The following is a 13,915-nucleotide window of genomic DNA, read 5'->3' as shown; positions in this document are numbered from 1 at the left end:
AAAGTTCTGACCCCCGTGCCCCTCACTGGACATCTGTGAACAAGAGCTTCACAGCTCATCGGATTCCCCCTGCAGTTAACAAAAAAAAAGATTTGGGCGGATGTTCTTGCCGATGGCCGCCTGAGGCACACGTGCTCCCGGGCCGCGCTCCCAGCAACGGCTGGCGGGGGCCGCTTGAGAGGGGGCCGAGGGAGCCGACGGAGGGAGCCGATGGAGCCGGGGGGGCCGACGGAGCCAGGGGGGACCGGGGGGGGCCGACAGAGCCAGGGGGGGGGGCGACGGAGCTGGGGAGGGGGGCGACGGCGCGAGTAGAGGGAGCCGACACTGACTCACTCACACCATGCACTGACTCACTCACGTCATGCACTGACTCACTCACACGTCATACACTCGCACAACCACTGACCCATTCACACATCGTACACTGACTCACTCATCATGCGCTGACTAACACATCGTGCGCTGACTCACACATCATACACTCACTCACGCTGACGCTGATTCAGACTCACTCATCATACGCTGACTCGCACATCATACACTCACTCACGCTGATGCTGACTCACTCACACATCATACGCTGACTCGCACATCATACACTGACTCACGCTGCTGCGGACTCACTCACACATCATACATTGGGAGTGTCGTGCTGCCAGCTATGGCTGCATGTTTTGTCGTACGTGTTATGTATATCGTTTATTGTTAAATTTAAAATCACAGTTCCTATGATTACTGTTGCTACATTGTTTTTATAGCTTTATTTTGGTGAATCCAAAACATGATTAATCTAAATTGTCTTATGGTTGTTGTTGAAATACAGAGAGATTAAGAAGGGCACATGCTGTAAATTTCCAGGGTTCAACGTTCGCTGGAGCCGCTTGCAGCGAGGAGCAAACACGCAGGGAAAAAAAGAGGCCTGTTTGCTCTCCATGGTCACGTCGCTCGTCTCGTGGGTGTTAATAAGAGACATCAGTGTCACACGCAGTCATTATTACAGGCACACACTGAGCGAACAAGCTAGCAATCAGGCCAGCCAGTCAGGCACGAGCTGCAACTCACAGACAATGCAGCCATAAATGAGGCATCAGATTAAGACATTACTGCCATTAGTCTTGAAATACAGAAAACAAGAGTCTCGCGTGCGTGTGTGTGGCGTGACGTGTGTGTTAAGGTCATACGGTATTTCGAGTGACATTTTCAGCTGGCGTACGTGTTCATGTGTGGTACAGGTAATTGCACGTTCATTTAATGTTTGCTGCTGCTAGCAGTCGTTTTTATAATACATTTTTGATAGCACTTTCAGGTACGGCGATGTTCTGTAAAATGTGTTATTAGCTGAGCAGCGTGAGGTTAATATACAAAACATGCGGGATGTTTTTTCGGGGTGGGGGAGTCCGCTAATTTAGTGGGACAAACCCCACGGCCCGTTTTTTTCTTCTTCTTCTCAATTGTACGCTACCGATAATTAAGTCCGGAGGCACGATGCCCTCCGCCAACGCACACGTGGAGGACTGCCACGCAGGGCTTCAAATGAACATATTCGCCGGCAGCAGAGCAAGTCTCGGCACAAACTCACAAACGCTCGCATTTACAATCCGCTTGCTATTGGCGATAGGTTTTGAAATTAAAATTGGGTGCTTGGCACTATGAGACCTCCTTTGCCAGTCGCAAGATATATACTGGGTGCTTAGCAATTAACAAAATGCAATGTGGCTATTACTGGCAAAAAAATTTCCCCCGGCAGAATAATTGAAATGTTTTTACAGTCGGTCAAGTTGTAAACCCATTCGGGCTGTATGAATCATGCAGACCAACGTGTTAAATTAAAGAAACCATGCAGAGGGACATTATCGTTACTTATTTTTCTCAAGTTTCCCATTGCGCCCTGACCCTTGACATCCACGATAATCATCATGACGGTTTTCACACGTCTCCCCACAATAATAAACGTGTTAATTTAAAGCAGTCATTTAGATATGACCGTGCTTTCAGGCCGATTCCTTTAAACATTCAAACGATTGTTATGCACTTTAAACATAGCTGATTGTGTGCACACCTTACGACTGATTGACTACCTCCCTACTGCACAAAGCTGCAGTCATTTTTATTATTCCAGTAATAATTACAGCCACTCAATTCACCAATGTTATGAGAGGGCCTCCCCACACCATGTTGGCCATGGGGGCGTTTTGACAACACTTCATCACGCTGGTCAATGAGGATCTGTGTAGGGAGGAAAGAGTCCAGTAACAGTTCTGATATCCCTCTGCACTAAATATTAGCCATGGCCGGGAAGCAAACTCGGGTCGGCGAGTTCATAGAGTTAGACCAATAACTTTAATCTTAATTGTCTTATGGTTATATTCTTAGTTTTTTCGGTAAAGTCACGTTGAAGAGAAACAACAAAATAACAAAATATATATAAAACAATAAAAAATTCTCACGACGTTTCGACCATAACTCAAACGGTCATCATCAGGTGTGTCGGTTTGCATAAATTTATTTTGAAAACGGCATATTTATTTATATATATAAAAATAACGTTTGCGTCACGCGCAACGATGGCAGTTTGCCAGGACTAGTCCATCTATTTTTTGAAAAGAGGAGGGGGGAGACGAAATTTGTTTTTATGTATGCTGTCTGAAAGGCACTGTAAGCGTGAACAATCAATCAAGAACTGAAATGATTTATCAAATCTTTCCAATGATTGCTAAGATAGAATCCATCTTCTCGGTTGAAATTGTCTCTGTGTTTGTATATGTGGATAGCCTCATGAACGAATCTCTCATGGAAGCCAGATGGCTTACAAAGAACCTCCGTCTTGGAAAAGTCAATGGCATGTGAGCCTACTGAATTAGAACAATGATCTGCTACGGCCGAGGTGTTGGTCCTACCGTGTTTAAGGTCTGCTTTATGTTCACGAATGCGGTCCGAGATATGGCGTTTGGTTTCTCCAATGTAACTACTACCACAGAGGCAACTTAGTTTGTAGACACCAGGGTATTGTATGTCCGGAATCACATCTTTTACAGACGGAACCAGATCACGGATTTTATGTAATGTGTTGAAATGGACCTGGATCTTGTGTTTATTCAAGATTTTGGAGATCTTTTTTGTGATCCCAGCAATGTAGGGTAAAGTGATGGTTTTGAAAGGCTCCTCAAGAGGGTTCTTCTTCATGGTTTGAGTGATAGCTTTGCGGATTGTATAGTCGGAGTAACCATTAGCCCTAAGAGCTTGGTGTACGTGCTTGAGTTCACTGCTTATGTGTTCCTGGTCGGATATGCATTGGGCTCTATGATACAGAGTCTTGATGAGAGAATTCTTCTGTGATGGATGGTGGTGGGAATCCGGTTTCAGATAAGCATCCGTATGGGTAGCTTTCCTGTAGACAGAGTGGCTCATTGAACCATCAGGTCTCTTTTTAATTAGAACATCCAAAAAAGGTATCTTGCCATCTATTTCGACTTCCATGGTAAATCTGATGGCTGGGTGTATGGAATTGATGTGGTCGAAGAATTTGTCTAGAGCAGGCCGGCCATGTGGCCAGATGACAAAAGTGTCATCCACGTACCTCTTCCATAAGGTTGGGCGCAGAGTGGCAGTCTGGATGGCGTCAGTCTCAAATTTCTCCATGAAAATGTTAGCTATAACTGGAGAAAGGGGGGAGCCCATTGGGGTGCCCTCAGTTTGTTTGTAGAAAGTTCCATTCCAAGTGAAGTATGTATTGGTTAAACAGTGTCTCACCAGGGGGGGTTCCTCAGTGTTTAGTCCTTGATGAACCAAGTCTTCAATGATTGCAATGGTGTCAGGTACAGGAACCTTGGTGAATAAGGAAACTACATCAAAACTGACAAGCAGGTCGTCTGGGGACAGGGAAATACCCTTGATTGTTGATACCAGGTGAGTAGAATTTTGTACCGCAGAGGTGGTCTTTCCAGTGAAAGGACGCAGGATTTCAGACAAAAAACGAGCTAGTTTGTAGGTGGGGGAGCTGATAGTAGAGACTATGGGACGAAGAGGTGTATCAACTTTATGTATTTTTGGTAAGCCGTATAATCTTGGTGGCCTGGCAGCAGAAGGTTTCAACGAAAACTGTTTAGATTGATCAATTAATGCGGTTGAATCAGAAATTATTTTGTTGGTTTGTGTGACGAGGCTGTTGGTGGGATCTCTTTTTATTTTTGTATAACTACCATCGTCGAGTAATTCTTTAATTTTGTTGTTGTATTCTATTTTATCCATGATAACAGTAGCATTGCCTTTGTCAGCTGAGAGAACTACAATATCATTCCTCTTTTTTAATTTATATAATTCAAAACGCTCATCTTTGCTGAGGTTGCTAGCTGGCATCTTAGCGTTTTTGAGGGTTGCAGCGATTTCAGATCTTGCTACGTCTGCAGCGATGTGACCCAGGCCCCTGAGAGCAACGTCTACTTGGGCAATTATATCATTAACTGGTATGTGTTTAGGTGTGACTGCAAAGTTTAGACCTTTAGCTAAAACGGATTTCAGACCATCGGAAATAGAACTGTTACTGCGATTAATTACGACTTTATTAACGTCTAACTTTTTGGTGTGTGGGTCCGGTCTTTTGTTTAAGAGGAGGTTAAATTTGGAAATCAGGTTTTCCTTACATTTGGTCGACATAGTAGCAGCTGAAGAGGCAGTCATATTGTCTACATGTTCCCAATCCGATGTGGACATTATTGCCGTCAATGATAAGTGTGATTTGTAGAGTGTCTTGTCTAACTGATCTAGTTCTGTGCGTATAAGTCTGATTTTTTCTGAGATAAGAGCTAAGCTAGTTTTGAAAAGAATTCGTTTCGCAGACGACCTGCTTGTCAGTTTTGATGTAGTTTCCTTATTCACCAAGGTTCCTGTACCTGACACCATTGCAATCATTGAAGACTTGGTTCATCAAGGACTAAACACTGAGGTACCCCCCCTGGTGAGACACTGTTTAACCAATACATACTTCACTTGGAATGGAACTTTCTACAAACAAACTGAGGGCACCCCAATGGGCTCCCCCCTTTCTCCAGTTATAGCTAACATTTTCATGGAGAAATTTGAGACTGACGCCATCCAGACTGCCACTCTGCGCCCAACCTTATGGAAGAGGTACGTGGATGACACTTTTGTCATCTGGCCACATGGCCGGCCTGCTCTAGACAAATTCTTCGACCACATCAATTCCATACACCCAGCCATCAGATTTACCATGGAAGTCGAAATAGATGGCAAGATACCTTTTTTGGATGTTCTAATTAAAAAGAGACCTGATGGTTCAATGAGCCACTCTGTCTACAGGAAAGCTACCCATACGGATGCTTATCTGAAACCGGATTCCCACCACCATCCATCACAGAAGAATTCTCTCATCAAGACTCTGTATCATAGAGCCCAATGCATATCCGACCAGGAACACATAAGCAGTGAACTCAAGCACGTACACCAAGCTCTTAGGGCTAATGGTTACTCCGACTATACAATCCGCAAAGCTATCACTCAAACCATGAAGAAGAACCCTCTTGAGGAGCCTTTCAAAACCATCACTTTACCCTACATTGCTGGGATCACAAAAAAGATCTCCAAAATCTTGAATAAACACAAGATCCAGGTCCATTTCAACACATTACATAAAATCCGTGATCTGGTTCCGTCTGTAAAAGATGTGATTCCGGACATACAATACCCTGGTGTCTACAAACTAAGTTGCCTCTGTGGTAGTAGTTACATTGGAGAAACCAAACGCCATATCTCGGACCGCATTCGTGAACATAAAGCAGACCTTAAACACGGTAGGACCAACACCTCGGCCGTAGCAGATCATTGTTCTAATTCAGTAGGCTCACATGCCATTGACTTTTCCAAGACGGAGGTTCTTTGTAAGCCATCTGGCTTCCATGAGAGATTCGTTCATGAGGCTATCCACATATACAAACACAGAGACAATTTCAACCGAGAAGATGGATTCTATCTTAGCAATCATTGGAAAGATTTGATAAATCATTTCAGTTCTTGATTGATTGTTCACGCTTACAGTGCCTTTCAGACAGCATACATAAAAACAAATTTCGTCTCCCCCCTCCTCTTTTCAAAAAATAGATGGACTAGTCCTGGCAAACTGCCATCGTTGCGCGTGACGCAAACGTTATTTTTATATATATAAATAAATATGCCGTTTTCAAAATAAATTTATGCAAACCGACACACCTGATGATGACCGTTTGAGTTATGGTCGAAACGTCGTGAGAATTTTTTATTGTTTTATATATATTTTGTTATTTTGTTGTTTCTCTTCAACGTGACTTTACCGAAAAAACTAAGAATATGAATTACTGCAGTCACGAAAGCTTTAAATCAAAATTTGTCTTATGGTTATTCTTAGTTTTTTCGGTAAAGTCACGTTGAAGAGAAACAACAAAATAACAAAATATATATAAAACAATAAAAATTCTCACGACGTTTCGACCATAACTCAAACGGTCATCATCAGGTGTGTCGGTTTGCATAAATTTATTTTGAAAACGGCATATTTATTTATTTATTTATATAAAAATAACGTTTGCGTCACGCGCAACGATTGGCTGTTTGCCAGGACTAGTCCATCTATTTTTTGAAAAGAGGAGGGGGGAGACGAAATTTGTTTACATGTATGCTGTCTGAAAGCCACTGTAAGCGTGAACAATCAATCAAGAACTGAAATGATTTATCAAATCTTTCCAATGATTGCTAAGATAGAATCCATCTTCTCGGTTGAAATTGTCTCTGTGTTTGTATATGTGGATAGCCTCATGAACGAATCTCTCATGGAAGCCAGATGGCTTACAAAGAACCTCCGTCTTGGAAAAGTCAATGGCATGTGAGCCTACTGAATTAGAACAATGATCTGCTACGGCCGAGGTGTTGGTCCTACCGTGTTTAAGGTCTGCTTTATGTTCACGAATGCGGTCCAAGATATGGCGTTTGGTTTCTCCAATGTAACTACTACCACAGAGGCAACTTAGTTTGTAGACACCAGGGTATTCCAGACATACAATACCCTGGTGTCTACAAACTAAGTTGCCTCTGTGGTAGTAGTTACATTGGAGAAACCAAACGCCATATCTCGGACCGCATTCGTGAACATAAAGCAGACCTTAAACACGGTAGGACCAACACCTCGGCCGTAGCAGATCATTGTTCTAATTCAGTAGGCTCACATGCCATTGACTTTTCCAAGACGGAGGTTCTTTGTAAGCCATCTGGCTTCCATGAGAGATTCGTTCATGAGGCTATCCACATATACAAACACAGAGACAATTTCAACCGAGAAGATGGATTCTATCTTAGCAATCATTGGAAAGATTTGATAAATCATTTCAGTTCTTGATTGATTGTTCACGCTTACAGTGGCTTTCAGACAGCATACATGTAAACAAATTTCGTCTCCCCCCTCCTCTTTTCAAAAAATAGATGGACTAGTCCTGGCAAACAGCCAATCGTTGCGCGTGACGCAAACGTTATTTTTATATATATAAATAAATAAATATGCCGTTTTCAAAATAAATTTATGCAAACCGACACACCTGATGATGACCGTTTGAGTTATGGTCGAAACGTCGTGAGAATTTTTATTGTTTTATATATATTTTGTTATTTTGTTGTTTCTCTTCAACGTGACTTTACCGAAAAAACTAAGAATATGAATTACTGCAGTCACGAAAGCTTTAAATCAAAATTTTGTCTTATGGTTGTTATTGTTATCAAACAAGCGTTGATATGCGGTGCTTTTTAAGGAAGACATTGCTGTTATTTCCTGGATTTTTCTGTTGTGCGCAGTCACTTTAAGATGTTTTCTTGTTCATGTTTTTTGTTTGTTGCGGTTGCACCCGATTCAAGAGCCGCATGGCTCACAGGGCTATACCTAATCAATAAACTGAACTGAACTGATTGCACCACATTGATTTTTGCACACAGCATTTTAATACGTTTTTTTTGTGTGGAACATTTGCTGGTTTATTCCAGGATGTTTCTGTTACGCGTCGACGCTTTAAGATGTTCTGTGTTTAAAATTGTGTTTGTTGCGGTTGTACCCGACTTAACAGCCGCATGGCTCACAGGGCTACAACCTAATAAATGAAACTTGAAACTTGGCAACTCCCCCACCTCCCATCCTTACGGCTCTGCGTCATCACGCCGTGACGTCACTACGCAATCACGCCCTGACGTCACCACGCACCGCCGTAAACCGCCTCCAGTACACCAGGCCCGCGTGCACCCTCCGTGCGCCCTTCAAGAAGCCTACGGTCTCGCCTAGCGCGGCTCGCCGCCCTCCGATTCGCCTCGCCCGGCCACGTCGCCTGGGCCACAAAACCCACCGGGACCCGACGCCGGCGGCAAGCTCCTGCTCCCGATGCCGCCTCGGCTGGCAGGAGGCGAGCTGGTTCGCTCTCCCGTGCATCTCTACCGCTACCTCATGCGCTGCTGCAGGAGGCTACCGCCAGGAGGCGCCCGGGAGCATTACCAGCACGCCGTGCGGCAGGTCCGCGGCGCTCGTTTTTGTTTCGTCTGGAAGTTAATATCGCAGAACTACTGCCGGAACAGGCGTTCATCGCCTGGCAAGGGACACGATTTGTTTTAGTCGCAAGAGCTGCGAAGCAGTCGAATGCACAGCTAATTAAGTGATATAATTAAGACTATGCGACCTGCTATGACATATTGATAAGAAACAAGGACGTTAGGACAATAAATGGAACGAGAGCTGAAAGTGGGCAAAAATGCATTAAAAAGGAAAGCTAAAAAACGGTTTAGTATTTTACCAGGAGAGGCCCACTGAGCTATGTAGCTCTTTTTCAGAAGCGACCTGAGCCACAAATGATATCTCAATGAAGTGGCTTACGTGGACATTTATAGCAGCCAAATACTATAAACGCGTGATGTTGATTCTAAATGTGGCGGGTGAAAACCGCAGGACCCGGATAAAAATGTACGCGACCACGGAGAGACACCGCAAACTCCAAAAATATAGCAGGCGTCAGGGTCTGGATCGAACCCACGACCTCCTGTATACTAGGCAGAGTTAGTTAACATCCCACCATAGTGGCGCCATAACAGTCCGTATCCCTCGGCCCTGGCCGCCTTCACCCCTGTTCAATGGGGGCGCCCAGCTTCGCTCCTTGAAGTGTGGGACAGAGGGAACAAAGTGCATCCCCTCTTCAGTGAGGGCCCATGGATTTTGTGACGCTTACTCACCCCGTTTGGATACTCAACTTTACGTTTAAAAAAAGTTTACCTGGATATTAATTTGCAAGGGGTATCCAAGATGTCAAGTGATACGTACACAAAATACAAGGTCACACCCGTGTTTAAATCTGCAATGTTTATATGGGCCCCCTTGGCTCACGGAACGCTGTCCTATAATGCTAACCTAGTTTGCTGTCCCATCATGAAAGACCGTCTCTTGCACCAGGGCTTCAGGAGCCATGCGGATGAGGTGGACCCAGAGCGGGTGCAGCAGATCATTGCTCGTGCTCTGCAGGACGCGCACTGGTTGCTCGACAAGGTGCCCGCGTCTTCCCCCCTCGGCGTCCGCATCTCCCCCCCGGTGCCTGTGTCTCCCCCCCACCCCTCCTCCCAAGTGCCTAAATTTCAGACAGCGGCTGCAGTTGTAAACCTCTGTTTAAATGTTGTATTCGTGAGTGGTGGCGCAGTGGTTAGCTTACTGCACTGAATGAACCAGGCCACATGAGTTTGATTCCCAGCAACGGTGAACCAGGGCCTTGTTATCCAAATTAAAAAAAAGTAAAGGGCCTACGAAAAAAAATGGCCGTTGATTTTTTTGTTTGTATGAAAAAAGAACTCCATTAATAAAATTTGTTAATAATGAACGTATCAGTAAGGACATCTGTCCAGCGGCTGGACGAAGTACACGTGAAACAAGCGACTGACAGTGGCGAAACAGAAGTGCCAAGTGCCTACAAGAACCTTGATCCGACCCTACGGTGAACTCAAGTGGTTACTGAATTAATTGTCCCCCTTCCCCCGCAATGCACATGAATACAAGAGAGTCTCAATAATTAATGTCAGGAAACAGTCTTTAAAAGAGCCGGTTGGCCGACCCCTTTGTGTTTCTCAACGCTACGACCGGCAATCGTGTGGTTGAGAGTCACGCATGGTTAATTGGGCATTTCTTGAGAAAAAAAAAGACGTAGATCCGTGGATGTTTGCGTGTACCTCTGGTTGGTGACCATGTGCAGTGCCTGTGCATTGAGACGTTGCGACTTCTGAGGCAGCTTGTGACGTCTGCGGCGTGTGTCTTACAGTACAAAGTGAAACACGAATGAAGAGACGCACGAATGTGGGAAGCAGAGGATGCGGTTGCGATGGCGGCGAGATGGCCTCCCATATGAAGTCCTCGGGGAAGAATGTGTACCACGATTTCGGACGAATGCTGGAGACGCTTTCTATTTTATTCTCTTTAGAATTTACAGATGTGGGTAATTATTACTATTATAGTGGCGAAGTGGCCTTTTCAATCTGGCATAGTATGTTAGCCATCAAGGGCTGTGCTGTAATTCACTTAAATAATTTGTCCACCTTTCTTGATGAGGGATACATTTTCATAAAATACCACGGTGTCACACTTACTGGGACGGATCTGATTATTTTTTTCATCCACACTGGGATGTGGATGGTTCACATGTGTGTCAGACCATTGACTTTTCCCAAAAATCAACCATATGTTCTGACGCAATGGTTAATTACCTTCAATATGACTGCCCACGTGTATTATTTGGATTTTGAAATGGTGACCGCGAGGTTGCCTGATTCGTGGAACTGCCCATAAACACACACACATCGTGATACGTCATTATTATAAAAAAAATGCGCATGGCTTTAAATTATCCTACGTATACTCAACAATGCTGTAATTTATCTTTGGTTCTTTCGGTAAAGTCACGTAGAAGAGATACAAATTAAATACTAGAATACGACGTTTCGACTGCAACACAAGCAACCGTCATCAGGTAGAACTAAATATGAGAGACAAAACATAGACACACAGACAGATACACAAGCAGAGAGAGAGAACACAGACACAGAGAGAGACACACAACTATGTTGTGTTGCAATCGAAACGTATTCTATTATTACATTTATTTATTTTTCTACGTGACTTTACCGAAAGAACCAAAGATAAATTCCTGCAGTCACGAAAGCTTCAAATCAATGCTGTAATTCCTCTTCACAAATGCTTCGTGCAAAAAATGAAAAAAAGAGTTTGTGTAAATGTATTTTCTGCACATGAGGTTTTGTGAATAAATACAATATGTACATATAAAACCACGTACTGGTGTTTTATTATAATTTCAATCATGTTTATGCTGGGAATGCTTTGCATTAAGGTTTATCAATGGAATTGTGACTTCGCCAAATGATGGCACCAACCAGAACTCTGCGCTGGGAAGCCGAGCGAAAAGCCCAAATCTATGATTGTATAGGATTCAAGAGCTGTGCATGTGTAGCAAGCGAATCTGTATTGTAATCTGATGTAGTTCGTGAGAATCAGGATCAGCACTATGGATGAAAGAGGCTACACCTCAGTTCGTACAGGTGGCCCTGAAAACGTTTATCAACCCAGGAAAAATCTCCACTGACATCGCCGTAAATTGTTATAAGCCTGCAGTGCGATGATGATGAAGAAATGTCTTCAGAACAAGTAATGTGATCTTGCAGTGACTCCAGAATGTAGACTAGAGACAAAGATTACCCCGTACAGACTGTTGTTGCAAGTGCTATTAACGAGAACCTATTAAAGGCCAGCGTGACACACGAGGGGGTGGGTGGCCAGCACCATGCCCGGCCGCCTTTGTATCCCAGGTAACAATGTTAACACATCGCACCAGGTACTCATTAGAGGCTATGTCGACCTAGGGGAGGCCCAGGACCGATGCAGATAATCGCCTCTGGCGTTGGCCGTGAGTGGGAATCGAACCCGGGTCGCCGGGCTCGTAGCACAGTGCACTAACCGTTGCATTCCCCACAGCCTGTAGTGACACCAGCATGTAGACTGGAGACACAGCCTGTAGTGACACCAGCATGTAGACTGGAGACACAGCCTGTAGTGACACCAATGTGAAGAGGTTGCGATGAGTGGGGCACGCGTGCAGTAACTGGACGAATCAGAATAAGAATCAAAATCAGTCACCACAAGCATAAAACACTTTTGCTGTCACCCCAGAATCAGAAATTGTATTTATAGTGAAGGAATCCGATGAGCTATGAGGCTCTTTTTCACATGTCCAGTAGATTGTTACCTTTCGGACAATATCCTCCTCCAGCAAGTCAGACTGATGATACATCTGCCATTATCTCTCCACTGCTGAATGAAGGCATCCCACTTACGATCTATCACGATCGAGTGTTCACATTTCATTAAACCTTTTCACATTCCTGACTTGGATATCGTCAGCGATGGCCAATCCACTGCTGGATGAAGCCCCTTCCCAATCCGTCTCCATCTCTCGTGGTCGTGCGACATAACAATCCACACAAACTGATTTAATCACTCGATCCCCACGGTTGACGTCTTCTCAGGCATACTTCCGCCTCCCTTGGCTTTGGTATCGCCCGCATAAATGATGGATGTTGACACGTTTACTAAGCACAGCGTGCATATTTCTGAATGCTGGTGCTTTGCATTCAAAATGGTTTAAATGTAGATTATAGTATACAGTAGAGTTCCTTTGGCAGTACACTGCTGGGGGAAGGGCTCAGCACACCGTGTTCGTTACAGAGATTTGTTTGACCAAACTTGACTACGCGTGTGTATCAGTGTGGGTTCGTGAAGTGGAGCGGATGCCCAGGGCTGATAGCCGTGGTCCGAGAATTGAACTCGAGCTCATAGCGCAGTGCGCTAACCACCGCACCACTGCTACCCCAGTTAAGAGACAAAAAAACAATTCCAGTACATTCCCATTGAGAAACTTTAGTTATGAACATGATCGATACATATTATTGGTTCTTTCGGTAAAGTCACGTAGAAGGGAAACAATAAAATAATAAAAATTTAAAACAATAAAATTCTCACGACGTTTCGACTGCAACACAAGCAATCATCATCAGGTGTGAAAACCACAGCAAGAAATTTTGAAAAAAGTGGCGGTTTTTAAATTATTTTATTGTTTTCCCTTCTACGTGACTTTACCAAAAGAACCAAGAATATGAATCCCAGCAGTCACGAAAGCTTTAAATAAAAATGATCAATACATACATGCTTTTGCACACTTTTAAAAACTAACTATAGTTTGAATTTCATTGTTTAAAATATAGCTTGTTTTGAATTATAAAATCAACAATAAATGAAGTATCTGTAAAGGGCAGTTTGGATTGTTCAAAGAAGCAAGAATACACACAAAATGCGTACATGAATAATACAATGTCAAGTTCACAAAGCTCCACACAGATTAATTCAAGAATCCACCATGTTTTGGCATCCACCGAGCCACCTTGCAAAACAGAGGATTTGGAATTTCCACAAATCTCCATGTGACCCACTAACCCCATGCCTTCAAAGCGTTGGGTTACAGGTGTGCATCACCACACTTAGTACACAATATGATTGGTAAAAAAAAACAAATAAAAACTTATAAGAACAAAATCCAATTCTGCGTCACCCAAATAGTCCATCAGACTGGCAACAATTGTTTAACCTGGCAAACTGGACCGGTTTTCATCTTCTGGCTATCATCATCACAGTCATGTTTGTTAAATAAATGTTTATGGGCTGTCAGAACTTATTGGCAAAAGCACTCCATATAAACTTTGGGACCTCGGTCAACATCAAAAAGCAATACCTGGTAGTATTTTTTGATTTAAAGCTTTCGTGACTGCAGTAATTCATATTCTTAGTTTTTTCGGTAAA

At 43.6% G+C, this 13,915-nt stretch overlaps 1 protein-coding gene across 2 annotated transcripts; it reads left to right on the top strand.

The window, feature by feature from the left end:
- Positions 1 to 8,154: 8,154 nt before the first annotated feature.
- On the top strand, positions 8,155 to 11,334 carry LYRM9 (LYR motif containing 9). 2 transcript variants are annotated; one of them, XM_032967704.2, is made up of 3 exons: positions 8,155 to 8,533; positions 9,444 to 9,553; positions 10,314 to 11,334. In XM_032967704.2, the coding sequence occupies exons 1-3, from the start codon at positions 8,405 to 8,407 to the stop codon at positions 10,321 to 10,323; spliced, it is 249 nt and encodes an 82-aa protein (XP_032823595.1). In that variant the 5' UTR covers positions 8,155 to 8,404; the 3' UTR covers positions 10,324 to 11,334. The 2 variants fall into 2 exon arrangements, with proteins under 2 accessions (XP_032823595.1, XP_032823596.1); XM_032967705.2 differs by having other exon boundaries at positions 8,189 to 8,533; positions 9,461 to 9,553.
- Positions 11,335 to 13,915: the final 2,581 nt, after the last annotated feature.

Source organism: Petromyzon marinus, chromosome 38 (genome assembly GCF_048934315.1).
Source record: "Petromyzon marinus isolate PM22_M1 ecotype Great Lakes invasive population chromosome 38, UKy_Petmar_22M1.pri1.0, whole genome shotgun sequence".
Taxonomy (NCBI): domain Eukaryota; kingdom Metazoa; phylum Chordata; class Hyperoartia; order Petromyzontiformes; family Petromyzontidae; genus Petromyzon; species Petromyzon marinus.
Note: the sequence above shows the minus strand (reverse complement) of the source record. Positions and strands in the feature narration are given on the sequence as shown.